General features: G+C 36.1%; 2 protein-coding genes across 3 annotated transcripts in view; both read left to right on the forward strand.

Moving 5' to 3' along the window:
* The first annotated feature begins 5,014 nt into the window (after positions 1-5,014).
* LOC144446685 (monocarboxylate transporter 13-like) lies at positions 5,015-11,395 on the forward strand. 2 transcript variants are annotated; one of them, XM_078136507.1, is made up of 5 exons: positions 5,015-5,045; positions 5,667-5,956; positions 7,760-7,903; positions 8,405-9,370; positions 10,982-11,395. In XM_078136507.1, exons 2-5 carry the CDS (start codon positions 5,692-5,694, stop codon positions 11,188-11,190), a joined length of 1,584 nt encoding a protein of 527 aa, XP_077992633.1. In that variant the 5' UTR covers positions 5,015-5,045; positions 5,667-5,691; the 3' UTR covers positions 11,191-11,395. The 2 variants fall into 2 exon arrangements, with proteins under 2 accessions (XP_077992633.1, XP_077992632.1); XM_078136506.1 differs by lacking the exon at positions 5,015-5,045 and adding an exon at positions 5,437-5,502.
* Positions 11,396-13,606: 2,211 nt separating this feature from the next.
* Positions 13,607-18,623, forward strand: part of LOC144446771 (failed axon connections homolog) — a 7,995-nt gene continuing 2,978 nt past the window's right edge. Inside the window, exons 1-3 of the mRNA XM_078136605.1 lie at positions 13,607-13,750; positions 16,919-17,051; positions 17,718-17,914. Coding sequence (XP_077992731.1) covers positions 13,614-13,750; positions 16,919-17,051; positions 17,718-17,914 — 467 coding nt within the window. The 5' untranslated portion in view covers positions 13,607-13,613. The remainder of the gene's footprint in view (positions 13,751-16,918; positions 17,052-17,717; positions 17,915-18,623) is intronic.

Raw genomic sequence — 18,623 nt, forward strand, 5'->3', positions numbered from 1 at the left:
TGGTGACAGCATTTCAATAACAAGTACAATAAACAGCTTTCTTTCCATTCTGTTTTCAAAAAATAAATACTACCTCCTAGCAACAATGGTATTCAGATAGATGTATAGCACGATAAGTGCGATTGTTTTATCTAGCGTGGTGCAATCTAATTGTAGATGTTAATTTTGAAATCAGTGTCTATATTTAGAACTCATCAATTATTTTCAGATAATGTGAAGCACTTCATAAGGTTTATTCTGATTGGTTAGAAACAAAGGAAACAAGCACAACTTGTGAAGCTCTTTATAAGGTTCATTCTGATTGGTTAGAAAACAAAGGAAACAAACACATATGTTGGCTGTATTATTGATTGATAAATAAAGTACATACATGTTTTCCGATCAATGGCAACCTTGTAATAGTTTCACATCGCTCCATTATTTTGATATGCCAATCACATCGTGAATAGCTTCACATCGCTCCATTATTTTGATATGCCAATCACATCGTGAATAGCTTCACATCGCTCCATTATTTTGATATGTCAATCACATCCTGAATGCACTAACTATGAGCGGATGTTGAACTTATCAGCAACTTTTCCGTTTTTTCTACAGATCATTGCTATAAATAAACTATGGTAACGATTGTTCTTAAATTCAACACCCTAATGTTATTCGATCCCATAACAGGTTCCATAGACGATCCCATACCGTTGCAACTGCATATTTTACGTTTAATGGCATCTTAATTACAAAATAATGGTAACATATACATATACCAGTCTGTCAAAGGTAAAACAGGTGTTGAACTGTGTATATTCCCATGGCAACCCTGGGATTTAGCACGTCGCATTGCAATTAGTGTTTGGTCTATATTTAAGAACGTTACCACAAACATACATGTATATCACACAGACAACACATGCACAGCTGTTGATGACCGAGATATTATTATACAACTGGTTAACATATAAATCATTTACCTATTATTTGTAAACCCCTTCACATCATCACAAAGATACAAGAAGAGTTTTTTAATACTTTACTCGGTGTAAATACGTCAATTACACTATTCTAGTATACCTTTGATGGCTATATATGCCTTGGTCGTTAGAACAACTGAAGTCATCACAGAGCTTAACTCTGACATTTTTGTACATTGTTTATCAAATGATGTCACCAAATCGTTTACATATCATGTCTGGATACCACCTGGGTTTGAGTTCGGCCAATAGCTGCAAGAGATGTATGCACCAGATCAGTACGTAGAGTGCTACAGGTAATTAATATGCATACAGCAAAAAATGATCCAATAAATGTATAAAGTCAGTTTTATCCTTGGTTGTCCACATCATCTCCAAGTGCTCTGAGGCACTTTTAGACTGAGTAATAAATGTATGATTTTATTGTTGGTGATTTTTGTGGTTTAAACAAACTTTTATTATTTTGATAAATTAATGCAGTAACTTCTATAACAACGCAATGGTGTTCATTTGTATGATTATGACCGGAATACGGACTGGCATTCTCGCAAACCAGAGTTATTGTTTCTACCACTACATTTCGAAATAAATACTTCCAGTAGGGACCGGCTCGTTAAGAACGATGCCGTAAAACCGTGACGGTCGTGGTTTGCGACGATGACGGTCTGGAAATTAATCAGCGTGTGTTTATAAATAATAATTTAGTCAAACACGGGTTAAAACTGCATTTAATAGATGTTTCATTGAAAGATGCATGGGGTGCAATATTTTTCAGCTAGTTTAATGGTGTTGACCAGTCTGTTTTCTTACAATAATATACAGTCAACAGCTTTTAGTTTAGCTGAAAACAACGGCGTCAACGCAATTTAAATTCGTGATAATTCGTTCTTTGTAACGGAAGCGATAATATATTTGACACCCAACCTACCCACTATAATATTATACAACAGTCAGCAGATGCCGACCTAATACAGATGTCGACGTCTCTTCCAACAAAAAAGGCGGACGGCGGTTTAAATTTCCTGAAAATATTGAATAAATTTTGTCAATTAGCAGTCAAAAATAGTTGTGTTCTTTTAACGAAATCTGTGTTTGAATCACTTTTACAGTTCAGTACAAAGAATTGTAATTAACTCCTTGTAATTGATTCACAAAGTACAACCGTCTTCCGACACATGGTGTGTGGTTTTCCTCTTCGGCACGGACTGTTATCCTCGTCAAAACTATGGGAACAAATTGTATATTTGACTCAAAATTTTTGGTACATTTTAGTATAATTTTAGACTGATATTAGAGTAATAGTCCTTATTGATTAAGTCATGTAAAAATGAATCTAAAAGAGCAATTTTATGAATAATCTTGGTTAAAACTAATCTCGTTTGCAAATATTTGTGTATAATTTCGTCCGATCCAATATATCTGGTAAGCAATATAACACACATGGCACACATCTGACGTTTTCAAGGCTGGCTTTCATTCAGTCTTGAACGAGGTCACGAACAAAGCACACAGGTCGGCGGACCTTTTTATGACAAATTGTCTGTACGTGTACTTTTCGGCGTTGCATCAGATAATGTCAATGTTAGTTTGGTTTACCGTATCAGTGGCTTTTTGTCAGAGCCTGACTATTTATAGCACATGGTCATCGCGATAACTAAATACTTCACAGTGGACATAGTATAAGATCTACTCATGATAATCCAAAATAGAATGACAGGCATGTTTAACATCTTACCATTACAAGATTAACAATGTATGTAATAATAATATGTATAATAATAACATTAATAATAACTTTATTAATATATTGCCCTCGCACAGACTTCGACTTAACACATCAAAAGATAAGTAGCTATTAATATTTAAAAAGGCGTACACAAAATGACTGACAAAATATATATTTTGTATATGATCATACCAAGGCCAACCAGCTGTAACAAAATGTTGACCAACTTCACGTATAATACAGAATTATTTCCTCTTTTTGAAAAAAAAATCATTCTTTCCTTCCTTCCTTCAAATCAGACTACATGTACCCGACGAATTTTTAAACTCCAAAACTACCTTTGTTTTATCTCGCACTGGTTTACTTTTATTCATATTTTTGTGTTTTAGCTTAATTATGTTTTATGACAGGAAAATGTGACTTATCGACAGGCTTACAAACTAAAAACTGTTACAATTTGATTTGTGGCGAAACATCATGAGGTCTCCTGAAAGCATATAAATGTAATTCAGAAGTTTTTGACGCGTTTATCTTTGTTTTCTTTGACTTTATTTATTAAAGGTCTGATAAAGTGTATATAAAACATGCTCGTAATAAGAATAGGCATTTCAATCATCTTGACGTGGTGGCCTGATGAGCACGTGATTAAAAGACCTGATCGATGGCGCGACTAGTGGCGGTGACTCGGATGCAATCTGATGTGAACCACGGTTTGATCATCCTGTAAACCGTGTGGTTACCGTGTCGTTTTGCACGTACACCCGAACACATCAGGTTAGATCACGTGTATGCAGGACGAGCATAAGGAGATGGAATCACCGAGTATCTCCTTAAATACAGTTATCCGCTGTACTCTATTACCATTGATATGTATACAAATACAAAGGGATTGTAATGAGTTCTACGTAGATTGGGTGTGACTGTGAGAAATGACGGAAACACTGTTTGACAACGGTCACGAACGATACATGTCGTTAACATGTCCGTCTGTTATCACCCATGTGTGTATACCATGTGCACAAGTACACGTAAGCCCATAAGATGATCGACAGCATTACAATATAGTAAATATTTCTTTCCTCAATTTCATTATATATATATGTGTGTGTGTGTGTGTGTACATATATATATATATAACTATATATATAACTATATATATAACTATATATATATATATATATATATATATATATATATATATATATATATATATATATATATATATATATATATATGTGTCTGATGATCGCAATATGCGTGAAACTCCGAGTTACACCCAAGAAAGAGTTCCAGTACTACCAAAACTATATATATATATATATATATATATATATATATATATATATATATATATATATATATATATATATATATATATATATATATATATATATATATATAACTATTGCGCTCTGCCACTGCGGTATAGAGCGCTGTCTTAGCAGATTGACACTCACCGTACTCACATGTATATATATTGATAACTGTGTCTCATTGGGAGAACAGTGCTCTATGCAATATTAGTAGCAGCATATTATCGACTCAGTTAAATACATAGTACACGTGTTACAGCTTATTACCTCCTACTTTTATTTATATTTTTTTTAAATTAAATTAGCAAAATGTGGTGAGCATGGCTTTTAAGTATTAAAATGAGTGAAGACGGTGAGTATTGTTGGTGTAATAGATCTAGAGGGCAGGCTTTATTCCGTATGCCAATGTCTAGACGGCAGAATAGAATGAATGAATGAATGTGCGTGAGAGATTTGTTAAATGTATAGTTAATGAACTGTAAAGTCTGTTGCTATTAGAGACCTATTAATGTTTTGGTTCAACATTCCTTGTTTGTCGATATCACTCTCCGAACTAATCTAAATTCTGAAAGATGAAATATCCAAGTTAAGAAGCTGGTCAGTGGAAAAAAATTCCCAGAGGACTTGCGTGGAGTGGACATTAGCATACTTTACTTTTACTTTAATTACTGTAATAAACTTTTAGTACATTTTGTGTCCATGAATGAATTGATACACCTAGTTTGTTGTTTATTACTATTTCTTACAGTTAACTCAATTGTCGGAACTGGTACGCGATAGGGATGACAAATTCTACAGTTGTGACCAAAATAGTACGTCGATGGAATGACGTCCATATTTTGGGGAATATAAATGTCATGCGCATGCGTACATGTCATCTTAAACATGCTGCCCCGGCCGGTACCACGTTAAAAAAAGTGTGCCGAGAGTTCCTATGAACAGATACAAGGAAAGGTACGTCAGCGACGCTTGTTAGTATTTTCGCTTAGTGATTTATACTTCTACCGTTATTACTTTGACAGAGATTATTTTGTAGTAAAGGTAAGGACCTATAAAAAATCAGGACAGACATAGTTTTCTGCTTTTAAAAAAAATGTTTCTGTAATTTTGTTATTTTTCCCTTTTGTTTGTTTAGGCATTGGTCTTTATCCAAGGTTGTTCCATACTATCTTCTTTAAATTAGTACTTTGCAAAATATGTTTGTTTGCCTTTTTTATCATTTTTTTCGCACGAAACAGTACTCAGTCTGCATTGTTCCGGTACCTACCTGTAAATCCGCACGTAATCAGAAATATCATTTTGACCTATGATTCACTGTTTAAAACTACTAGTAGCTGTTTTCTTTTAACTCCCAGTAATTGTTTGGCAATAACTCTATAGTTCAATCAATTCTAGTTCAGTGCACAGTGCATGACGCGAGGATCTAGGAACAGTCAGATTCAAATTCCAATTCTCACATTTGCTGAGACACACTGTAGTTTCCATTATCAGAGGCAAGGTCTGTGGATTTTTTTTATTAGGTTCTCTTTTTGTGATCACGCCAATGCATAGACTAGAAAAGAATACATCTATCCATTGCCTACCCTATAACTGTATCATAATGTGCATTCACGGGTAGATTAATCACATACACATCTTTCTCTTTCTTGTTTTTCTTTACAGAAGAACATAAATGTGAAAAATAAGAATGGTGAAGATTATGAAAGGAATCAAGAAGCCAGCTACTACAATTGAAGACCGAGACACGACGACAGTTACCTACGAAGACGCACCTCCTGATGGTGGTTGGGGGTGGGTTGTCGTGGTAGCAGCGCACTTTGCTTTACTCCTATCTCAGGGAAGCTTGACAGGGTTTGGTCCATTCATCATCCGACTACAAGAATATTTTCACCGTGGAGCTGGACAAATCGCAGGAATTAGTGGTACGGCATTATTTGTAACGCTTGCAACAGGTAAGTTACTCAAATAAAATAAACGTGCACTGCAGCCGTAATAATTTCTCGCACAAACGCCGGCATGACTACCCGACCTACATTGACGCGAAGGCCACACGTATACACACCAAAGTTCATTTACCATGCATGTCGCGGACCATCCTGTGCTCATTTACTGAAAAGTTACGCAATCGCAAAGTTAAAATGCGGTTCCCTTAAACCTTGTTAAATTAATCCCACTTTGTGAGCTTCGGTATATTTCTAAAACCTTTACAAATGATCGTCTATCAGAAAGCGTTGTGGTATATAATATATAACGAAATCCTTACGGTATTTGGGGAAAAAACACTTCACTGGCGCTGACCACTTCACCGTATACGATGAACAATCGCTCTTTTGTCTGGGCACATTTCGTATTGACTATAAAATAGTGAACCTGCTTTGGTATTTCTAGGGATTGGCCCTGTGGTATGACCGGACAACTTCTTTGTTCCTAGCAATATACGGCATATTAAATAAACAAGCCTTACACTCAAAGGTTTGTGATAAGTTTTTCAACAATTCCGAAATTCGTACTACTTTTCCAAACTTATATGTATTTTAACTATACCAAAAATGTCTTATTTTCGCCATTCAAACTCTTATATTTGTTATGTCAACATCATTTGTCAGATTTTTACCTAAACGTAGACAACTACTACACTTTTGTCTCGCGAAGTTCATTTGTTTTCCGTTTCTCTGTCCTTACATGAACTCTCCCATGACCAGTTTTAAAACAAAGTCTTGCTGACCGTTAGGTTTTCACATAGGAACGTTTTAATAAATATAGTAATCCGTTTTATCGTCGTATTTTTTTTCTTAGTGTGTCGCCAGCACTGTGGTAGCAATATTAACTATAAACGACGAATCATCTCAACTATATATTGATTGACTTACCACTACTTGACATAAGTTGAGAAACAGAATGATCGATCTCAGAAGTGCTTGATAAACAAGTGCCCACAGTCCTAAAAGTAGTCTGTGCTAACATTTAGATAGCTTCTATCGATAATAAGTTTTAATAATTTGCCAGCCAGCCAACTGGGGTTTAAACATTCAAAGTAGTCTTTATTTCCTTCATTGTAATCCTAAACTATTATACTAGTAACAATGAAGTTTGAGTTATGGGCCCGGGACCGTATAAACATTTCGTGAAAGTTTAAGTTATGGGTCAGGAACCGTATAAACATTTCGTGATACTTTATCGTGTCATTTCATCTTATCACAAATTAAGCCTATAACACAAATACTAGACTCATCCTCTTTGTCGCTGCCATAGTAACGGGACAGGTAATAATGATTGACGGGATTCCGTCAACGTCAATCAACGGAATTTAAATTTAAGCCGCGGGTAGGTAATATACTAGACAACTAGTAATAAATTCTTAGCTGGATCCAAAGAGTTCTTTAGTTAGTTTTATTGTGTCGCCATTTTCTTTTGTTCTGTTCTTTTTAAATTCTCTGCTATTTTAACTTCCTTTAGTACTCAAATACTTCAATGTTTTAAATTTCTGTGTCTTTCCCCTTTTCATACTCTATTCAAACTTCCTTTCTTCTTTCTGTATTTGTGTATTTTCTGTATTTCTTTATTTGTTCTGTTAATAATGCAGACATTGTTTGTGTGGCATTGTCACTAACTTCTAGTAAGTTTAGATCTGTGTGTATATATATATACTATGACATGCACGTCTGCATCCGTAATTTGGTCTTGAGCTGTGTTCTAGATTTCTCAAATACAGCAATTGAAAAATAACATTCGAAGCAATAAATTGTATGTTCCAGGTCCCATTTCAAGTGCGTTGAATTGCAGATTGGGTTGTCGTGTTGTAGTCATTATTGGGGGACTGGTAGCTACTGTAGGGACGGCACTCAGTTCTATTGCTACCGAAGTGTCACATCTTTACATCACTTATGGTGTAATAACAGGTACGTCTTCACAGAAATTACACATTACTAGTATTTACAATAATGCTATTGACACCTACAAAACATATACATTTATCATTTTATTGCAAGTATGAATGATAACTAATAAACCTAATACGGACAACAACAGCAAATGAAACAATTTAATTGGTGAAAAATATTGACGTTATTTTTTTAAATTATTATTTATGAAACGACAAAAAGTGCCGACACCGTGTTTTTACCTTAATCTTCTTTTCCTTCTCTTTAACAATTTCAGTTACAATTCCTACGTTGGGTTGATAATTTATAGAGAATGAGATTAACATGGAATTATTTTAAAAAACGAAGTCTTAAAAACTTAATTGTGGTGAAGTAAATAATCTTCTTTGACAAAATGCCTATTAATTCAGCTTGTCCATCCTTTTGTACATCTTTATCTTGAACACAGTTTTTCCCTCCAATTAGGAGAAGTACAATGACACCATAATGACAAAATACACTCCTTTCCTTGCTTCCTAGGTTTTGGTTATGGATTGGTTGCCACCCCAAGCATAGCTTTCATAGCACGTTACTTTACGAGACGTTACGCACTAGCAAACGGTATCGTTTTCGCTGGATTTGCCATCGGATGGATCGCATTACCACAATTATACCAATTCTTCATTAATAAATATGGTTGGCGAACTGCCATGATGTGTTTGGCTGCCATGGACCTTCACATTATAGTATGTGGGGCATTGTTTCGCCCCCCTCCTCAAACACGTGTTATTCTAACGTCTGTAGCGGAGAACACAGCAACATCTGTGGACTTAGACCTTGAGATAACCGTCAATATAACGCCTAACCCACTAGAACCAGAAGACTGCAACCAAAATTATCCGAAAACGGTGCATCAAATACACATTTCTGAAGAACCTGTCAAGAAAAGTCGTTTTTTATGTACAATGTGTAGACATGTCCAACTGTGTAGGACTTTGAAAATAAACATTTGTAAATTCTTACATGGTTTGTCGAAAATGCTTGGTTTTCATTTATTCTCTGATCCGATGTTCGTGCTAATGGCAGTAGCTTACTTCGTTATCGCAATAGGATTTTACCCGACCATATTATTTCTGGTCGCACGGGCTGAGTCTTTCTGTATACCCTATCCTCTACCAACAACACTGATGACAATAACCGGTGCCGTGAGTCTTATCGGTCGTGCTGGCCATGGCTTCGTCATCGATATTGGAGCTGTCACACCTGTACGTGCTTTATCGGCAAGTTTACTGATATGTGGCCTTGTCAATCTTATAAGTGTTCTAGTTCAGAAATACAGCGGACTGGCAGTGTTGTATGGAGTGTTTGGACTTGCCAACGGTGTGTACCATCCTCTTCTGACTGTCACATTGAAGGACTTCGTCGGGGTAAATAGATTGCCTTGTGCTCTGGGTTTCTGTAACCTTTGTCACGGATTTGGTGCTCTCATCGGTCCACCAATAGCAGGTAAGAGGTGATGTCAAAAAATTGACTTTAAACTATTTATCCAGCTACGTGTCCATGGCTTGTTTTCGATTTGAATACAACAAAACCACAATGCTTATTCTCTGTCATAAATCATTTATACTTTGAAGTTTGAATGCATCGAGAGGGAATTTTACTTGGTTCCAACACATCCTGATGTGTGTGGTACTTCAATTTGAACATTTCAAATTTTAACCTTACCACCTGTACTCAAGTGCGTTATATCGGACTTTCCATCTGCTCTAGCAATGCCAGTAATTTGTCCCCATCCCCTTCAGTTTGCATTCGCCACTTAAAAAGAACCTTTGTCCAGCACGTCTAGGACAAGTGACAAAGATCTCGAAGAGAACATGAATGGTTATACAGTGATTCAGGGGACCTAGACTAGTATTTCTTCCGCAGGGGTTCTGGGGTAGCTCAGACCTCAACCTAGGACGGCAAACTGGGGCTCCCCGTTTCGTTAAAAACACTATATCTGCGACCACGTGCAGGTGGTGCCGCTGTTCGGCCTCCAGTATTCCCTCATCTCAATCCGAGTCATACAACATCTGTCTTTTTAAAAATAGTATTAATTGTACGGAATACTACCCTTACACATATGTAGCTGCTCTCAGTCCTAATTCCGCCAGAGATTGTACAATTTACTCACACCTTTTCTCGTCATTGATATTTTTCTTAATTTGTTTTTGTTTTTTTTTAAGTTATCTGGATGTTAATTACTTTTTAATAGTTTTATTTGTTTGTTTATTTCCATACTTATTGGCAAACTACTGATATATCGTTTTGATACTTAAATAAATATGTGCATAACCTTTTTAGTGTAACGTTATCAGAGGTCTTGGTACGCGTGTTAAATCCTAGGCTTTTCCGATGTTCGCCGTGATCCGGTATATTACGCGTCCGTCACGAATCGTACGCGTCAATATAGTCCTTGAACCCTGTCTACGTCTACGTACCAACTTGAAACTAACACCCTTCGCTGTTAAACATTGCACAACTGTTCAAATTTCAACCTAGACAGACAGATGGACATCCTAGATACCATTCACTTTGTACATAATGGCCTACATACGCCTTCATGAACATGTACATGTGTAGGGCCTTTATAGTTTCCCCTGTACGCTGTACTTTCATTGTTTAGTCTACAAAAATGGATGTCTAAAAAGTTCGGTCACCTTAATTCGAATGGCTGAACAATAACCCATGCACCATATATTTAAGTGGAGGGATGCTATGAAATATAACACGTAAACGGTATTTAGCACACTTACTGACAATGTTGGCCATATTGCATACAAGGATGTACACCCTTTGTCAATAGTAATTGTGATACGATCCCAAAGGGTTCGATTAATCCTGATATTACAACACTACAACCCAAATAATCTAAAGTGTGTATGTGTGTGTGGGGGGGGGGGGCTGTGTGTGTGTGTGTGTGTGCGCGCGCGCGCGCGCGTGTGTGTGTGTGTGTGTGTGTGTGTGTGGACGACTATCATGTCTTTCAAAAATATAAAAAATGTCATTTCAGCCTGTTTGACTTGAAGACAGCTTTGACAATGTAATTTATTCCTCTGTGTTCTTGTTTTTCTTCAGGTTGGATATTAGACAATACTCACAACTACGGCTACTGCTATTTCTTCAGTGGAACCATCCTCTGTTTATCGGCTATACTCTTACTAATAGCACCTGTGTTGATCAATAAATACCGCCAATGTGTAAAACTACAAAACGAAGCGACACATGTACAATATAATGAAAACTCGACAGAAGAAACTATCCTCCAGTTCATAACGACGCTTTGAAATCTACCGACGACGGAAAATCTGTCGATTATTCATATTGTGTGAATTGCGCGATTTTGGATTGGACGTGAGCGTGAATTGCATGGACATAATTTATTATTTTTCATAAGTTATGACGTATAAGCCTATATTCAAGATTATCTTTAGTAAAATGAACAGCATTCCTCTTTATGTATGTTGGCTATTGTTGTTATATTTGTTCAAATGTGATGAATTTTCTCGTTATTTATTTATTTTTATTGTTACTATTTTATATCATATTATATTGAAAAAATAAATTAGAGGTTTATGAAAGTGATTGTGGATACCACTGATAGAGAGAGAGAGAGAGAGAGAGAGAGAGAGAGAGAGAGAGAGAGAGAGAGAGAGAGAGAGAGAGAGAGAGAGAGAGAGAGAGAGAGAGAGAGAGAGAGAGAGAGAGAGATTTGTCCCTGTCAATGGTCTCGATAGTTGACTAGTTGGTCCCTCCCTTCACATGCAACAAATTTAGTGAAAGAGAAAATAAGAGGTGGAAGAAAACAAGTAAAGCTAGAAAACGACGAAAGTAAATAAAGGATGAGGAGGAATGGGAAAGATACGAAACCGTGTGAGTGTACTTCCATCTCACAGTGTGTATATAGAGCAAGAACTACGAAAGGGTTGATGAACGAAAAAGCATCGTGTTACGTCAAAGATAATGAATAGAGAGAGTGAAAAAAGTACAATTATTTTTTGCCAATACCAATATGGGAAGCACATATACACCACATATAAACCGTGTTCGGTAACACTCGTGTCACCTAATACACTGTTGAAAGTGTTACACAGCAATGTCACCTATTCGTAGGAATAGAACTACTGTAACATTTATGATCATGAGCTCTCCTTATCTGTCAAAGTCTAGCGGATGTGGAACCCATAATTTGATTTCTCTAATACAGTAAATCGGGAAAGCCTGGATTTCAGACTAAGATGACGTCAGTATTAACTTGAACTTGAAGGTGAACACTACATGTAGACCAATAATATCACATTGGCATGATCAATGGATTAATTAAACCTTCTGCTCTCTCCTCACCCCTCACCCCTCACCCCCTTGCATTCCTCACAATACCTCTTCACATTCTGGTTACTTATTAAAACTTTACAAATGGTTCACTAAACTGAGCATATCATGCGAAAGTAAATTTCCACTCATAGGATTGAATTCCTCATGGTGACACACATACAATGGGAATAACTATCGGAATCGTAAAGTTGCTATACTTCTACGTTAAAAAGATATCATAATAAGATATGGGAGATTCCCACAAGTTATATTACGAATAGATCCTAGGCGATATCTCAACTACGTTTTATGTCTAAGATTCATTTCTAAATTTGACAGCTTATAAATGTCATAACCAGAGCTATTATGTACTATTGTAACTCAGCTTCAATTTCTTCGTGTTCATCGTGGTCAGCACTTTGGTATTGTAAAGGTAATACAACTGATGAATACACGTAAAATTTAGAAAAAAACATTCTGATATACATCACCCATCTGTTTAATACCGTACGCCTCCTAATATGTTCATCATGTAAATTAACGAACTGTTCAGAGGTCACTTTATGGTAGAAGCTTGTGATACACTGCAATATATTGTGGTTTTCATGCTTGAAAAAAGGAATCATGTCGTTGTAATTTCTCTTACGAGAGATACTAAAGTTTTCTTGCATCTCGTACTTTCTAAATTGATGTATGTCTGTATTCGTGAGAATATGTAACATGGAATCATCGTACATAAGCTATTGTGATGTAAAGTTTATCAATTCTTGTGATAAAAGTTTAAACATTGTAGAAGATGTCATTTGAATTTAGTTGATGATGAGATGCAGTTTGTTTTAGACTGTTCAATTTTCAGTATACAAAGAAACTTTTTTTTTAAAGAATGTGATATAACAATCAGTAGTATTAATAGAAATTTATCTTTTTTAAATATATTATGCAATACCATCTTCCTGTTGCCAAATTTTGAAAACTTGTTAAGATATTAATGAGTTAGCGTTAGAGATAAAAAATGTTTTATTGTTGTTGTTGTTGTTGTTATTATTATTATTATTATTATTATTATTATTATTAATGTTGTTGTTGTTGTTGTTGTTGTTGTTGTTTACCATACTATATTCACTGACGATACAGTTGTGTAATAAAGTTATTATTATTATTGTAATATCATGGATGTATTTATAGTGAGAATAATCAAGGACATAAAGGTAAAGCGTGATTTGAGACAACTCGGAAAGAAATTAAAGATATCCACCAAGCCACACAAACATATACTACATGAATACATACCTACATTTTCCATATAGAGTTCACATGGAAAATGCGGAAGCATGGGAAATAGTATTAAGAAGCATAATTTATGCAGCAGACATATTACTATGATGTGATCTTCAAGATGGCGGTGAATTGGATATCGACATCATGGCAATCGCTGAACATGCTGAATAGATCGCATTCCTGGAGCATAGCTATCGGTGGGGTGACAGCGGTTGCCACCGTGACGGTCATCATCTACAGACGTTTACGGGATAGGTGAGTCACCTCCGACTGTGCTCCAATGGCGTCATCATCGTCACGAGGATGTTGCCGTCAATGCAGTTCATGCAAACATAATTTCGATTCATATACATGTAAATACTGCAATCGGATACTCGTAACATGTACACGAGGTCAGTGAATATCAAGCCACTTAGACGGGATAAATAACTAGCTTCAGAGAGATACATAACCCGAAATCTGTGTTATTATAACGCCTCAAACATTATATGGGCATTGCTTAATAATTTACATTATATAGTACATGCTCAGTTCTAATAAACACAATTTATTGATTCACCGTAGGCCTATACCGCTCTACATGCCTACTTTCCTAGGGCATAGTCGATGTTTAGACTCGTATTTGAAAATATCCGTACGTATACCACAGCATACCACCGTTTGGTAGTATAGTGTAGGCCAGTCACCCTCATGAAACGATGACCCCGTGTTTAAATATAATTTCCAATGAGTGTGTATAATTATGACGTCACAACACGTCACACGTACACGTTGTTATGTGTGTCAGGGTTAAAACATTACGTGACTTTTTGCTGCATAAAAACAAAAACAGAGGACATTTATTATATACGTCTTTCGTATTTACGTGAATGCATTGTTTACACGTAAAACCGAGGTAATATTTTATAGAGGAAATCCTGGTTTGTATCATCATTTTGTTACTGGTACACTTGATTCCAAGTACGTGCAAAGTCTGACAATAGTAAGGTACACACTTTAAAATGTTATAGTTGCTTTAATTTATTTCTTTCGTAAAGCACAATCAGAAAGATTTGTCAATGAACAAGTCACAACCGAACGTTGACTAAACCCTAAGGAACGTACCCCATTCAGAGAGCAACTATCTCCCCACATTTCACAACAACTCTGACAAAGGTTCATTGTTTTATACTTCATCATCATCATCATCATCATCATCATCGTCGTCGTCGTCGTCGTCGTCGTCGTCGTCATTATCATAATCATACAGGTGTATGTGTCTGTATCTGTGTCCGTGTCTGTGTCTGTGTGTTAAACACACATTCGCACACACAGACAGACACTTAAAGCCCGGAACGACCGGGAAAACATACAGGCGACAAAAACGTACTTGCAGGAAGTTGACGTATAAAAACAAGACATACGTATCAAAAGTTTCAAAGAAACTACATGTATTAAACAGTCTGATTACACGATCGATATATGTACGTAGAAATATTATGTGCAGATGTGCAACTGTTCTGAACACCCCAATGTCATTTGTTCGTCCATTTAATATGAAATCATGCTTGTATTTCATTTGTAAATAGCAACACTCAAAATGACACATATTTATAGCAAGATTTTTAGTCATGAATCAAATTTAATACAAAACCTAGGACATTTTTTATATTTATAATATTAATTGGCAACTGTAAAGTTTACAAAGAGATAGGTGGGTGTTTGTATCCTGGTCGATAGTCCACCAATAAGTTTTAAATCTATTTCCGCACGTTATCTTAAATAATCACCCCTTTGTTATTGTAATTAACAACAGAAAAATTTATTATGTAAAACGGAAACATTCCGTGAACCTCGAGACCAACGGGCTTAGTCGTCGTGCGAATAACAGTAAACGTTGGTGGTTGCATAGTTTGTAGCATAGTGTCTGAGTACCTAACAATATCCCAGCAATAGACAAATACGGATTTTACGTGTAGATACCCTTCTTTATTTCGGACAGCGAATGATAAAGAGAGTGAACACAGTATGGTCGTTAAATAGGTTTACTTAGTAGAAGGAAATCCTGTTGTCATATTTCTCAATCGTAATTGTGAACCGTGAGTGGTGTACGTGGTTTATAATTCCGACTACACTGTGAAATCCCACTCTCCAGCCGACATTTAACCTTTACCTATATTTATGTTACGTGTCGTTTGGCATTATATTGCACATTCGTTTTATTTACATTTGTTAGCGAGACTCTCCTCAATTACAATCCTGCTGTTATATTCAATTCTAAATTGTTGATACAATGTATCTATCAAGTAAAACAACAATAATCTCAACTTGCAAAATTATCAACATTGATTATACTGCAAATCACCATCAACATCACCACCACCACCACCACCACCACCACCACCATCATCACCATCACTACCACCACTATCACCACCACCATCAGCACCACCACCACCACCACCATCACCACCACCACCACCATCACCACCACCACCATTATCATCATTATCATCATCATTATCATCATCAACATCACCACCACCACCACCACCACCACCATCATCATCATCATCATCATTATCATCATCATTATCATCAAATCACCACCACCACCACCACCACCACCATCATCATCATCATCATCATCATCACCACCACCACCACCACCACCACCGCCGCCGCTATCATCATCATCATCATCATCACCACCACCACCACCACCACCATCATCACCATCATCACAACGACGACCACCACCACCACCACCATCATCATCATCATCATCAGGACCACCATTACCACCATCATCATCAGCAGCACCACCATCAGCACGACCACCACCACCATCACCACCCCCACCACCATTACCATCATCATCACCACCACCACCACCACCACCACCACCAGCTGCATCATCATCATCACCACCATCACCACCACCACCACCACCATCATCATCATTACCACCTGCATCATCATCATCATCATCATCATCATCATCATCATCATCATTATTACCACCTGCATCATCATCATCATCACCACCACCACCACCACCACCACCACCACCACCGCCACCACCATCGTCATGTCGTCATCTTCTTTGTCATTTCTTTCTTGATAATATCTTATATCATATTTAGTATTTCAACAAAAATGTTTCAATGGATGTTATATGATGTTTGGTTACATAGGATTGTAAATTTCCTTTGTTCAAGAAGTGACCGTGACTCACCAAGCATTAAGTAGTTAATGGTGGTAATCACCAACGAAATAATTCATGACAATTTTTTTTCCATTATCATATTCCGTCCTCTTCTAAAACGTTCATTACAGCCTGTTAGTGACATTTTAGTAAAGGTTACATCAAAATTATTAAAACTTTTTTCTTTGAATTTGCTATATTTGTTTTTCTTTGTCTTTTTGTTTCCATCTTTCCAGATACAGGTCTTCCAAATATCCACCCGATACAGTGATACTACATCAGATAGGACGAGGTAGATTTGTACCTAGTATGTCACCATTTCCTCTCAAATTAGAAACTTATTTACGGATGGCAAACATTCCATATTTGGTAAGTACAATCGAAAATACATGTAATTCAATATAGTACGGTTGACAAATGTTCCATATTTGGAAAGTATGGTTGACAAATATATTTGATAAGTACGACAACATTCCATATTTGGTAAGTACATCTGACAAGCATTCCATATTTGGTAAGTACAATTGACAAGCATTCCATATTTGGTAAGTACAATTGACAAACATTCCATATTTGGTAAGTACAATTCACAAACATTCCATATTTGGTAAGTACAATTGACAAACATTCCATATTTAGAAAGTACAATTAACAATTTAACATTCCATATTTGGTAAGTACGTCTGACAAGCATTCCATATTTGGTAAGTACAATTGACAAACTTTCCATATTTGGTAAGTACATCTGACAAGCATTCCATATTTGGTAAGTACAATTAACAAACATTCTATATTTGGTAAGCACAATTGACAAATTTAACATGCCACACGAATGGACACTTTCAAACATTTTGACATGTATCTGCTTGATTGGATCTATATATCATATACAAATCATAGAAGTACTACTAATAGTATATATATTAAATAGTTTCCTCGTACAAAATGACATGGATTCCAGACTGCACACACTGTGTGCGATTCTTACTGTATGTTTTGTTTATTGTTGTGTCAATTATTTTTACCTCTACATAGTCTATGCACAGTTTGACTCTATCTCGTCGTCATCGCACACCATGGATTGAATACAATGGCGAGATCGTCAGCGACTCAAGCTTTATTATAGAGTTTTTGAACGAACGATGTAAACTGAATCTTAGCTCCCACTTGAACCCTACTGAAAAGGCTATAGCTAGAGCTTTCCAGGAAATGGTGGAGGAAAATCTATGCTGGTACGTTGTTTACTGTAATAATATACATAATCACAACACATTCGTCAGGTGTTTGGCTGATCACCCCCATGTCTGTATGGCAGCAATATATGTATGTAGGCAGACCTACTATAGTATAAAGGACTATCCCGGAGGAATGTTCACAAGGAGTAAAATGTATGCATTAAATGTATGCATTAACCACAGAAAATGAACGTTTTCTTTGTAACTGGAATACCTCATTACACTGTTCTATAAAATTTCACTGCAATCTCCCAAACCTAACATTAGTTAGGTAAATTTTTATTGTTTTTTAAATATTTTTTGAAGTTGATGACATGCCTTTAATTGTATACATGTATATTGGTTACGATAACATACTGGTACCGTTTTGTCTTTTTATTTGCGAATTTGTGTGGTTTACTTTATTGTTTCTGTTTATTCCGGCTTTCGTTTATTTTCTTTTTTCCCTTTAGATGAAAAGATTGAAAATAAGTGGATTGATACTAAACGATCGTAAAAAAGTCTCAGTTGATTGATGATGTGTACTACAGGTAACTCGAAACAAACTCTGAAAACAGAAATTGGTAGAAATGTTGATATTTGCATATAAGATTTTATTTATGCTGCTTTTAATTTAAGATACAGGACGAGTTAGAAATCTACTTGTCTTCTGTAGACTCAATACTTTCAGTATATTTAGCCAGTACGACACTTGGTGGCGCGATTC

The sequence above is a fragment of the Glandiceps talaboti genome, chromosome 15, assembly GCF_964340395.1.
Source record: "Glandiceps talaboti chromosome 15, keGlaTala1.1, whole genome shotgun sequence".
Lineage (NCBI taxonomy): Eukaryota > Metazoa > Hemichordata > Enteropneusta > Spengelidae > Glandiceps > Glandiceps talaboti.

What these genes read in the sequence shown, in the direction of transcription:
- LOC144446685 (XM_078136507.1), top strand. Translation starts at nt 5,692, where the DNA reads ATGGTGAAGATTATGAAAGGAATCAAGAAGCCAGCTACTACAATTGAA. An exon ending in ATTTGTAACGCTTGCAACAG is followed by an intron (nt 5,957 to 7,759) that starts GTAAGTTACTCA and finishes TGTATGTTCCAG; the next exon opens with GTCCCATTTCAAGTGCGTTG. An exon ending in CATCGGTCCACCAATAGCAG is followed by an intron (nt 9,371 to 10,981) that starts GTAAGAGGTGAT and finishes GTTTTTCTTCAG; the next exon opens with GTTGGATATTAGACAATACT.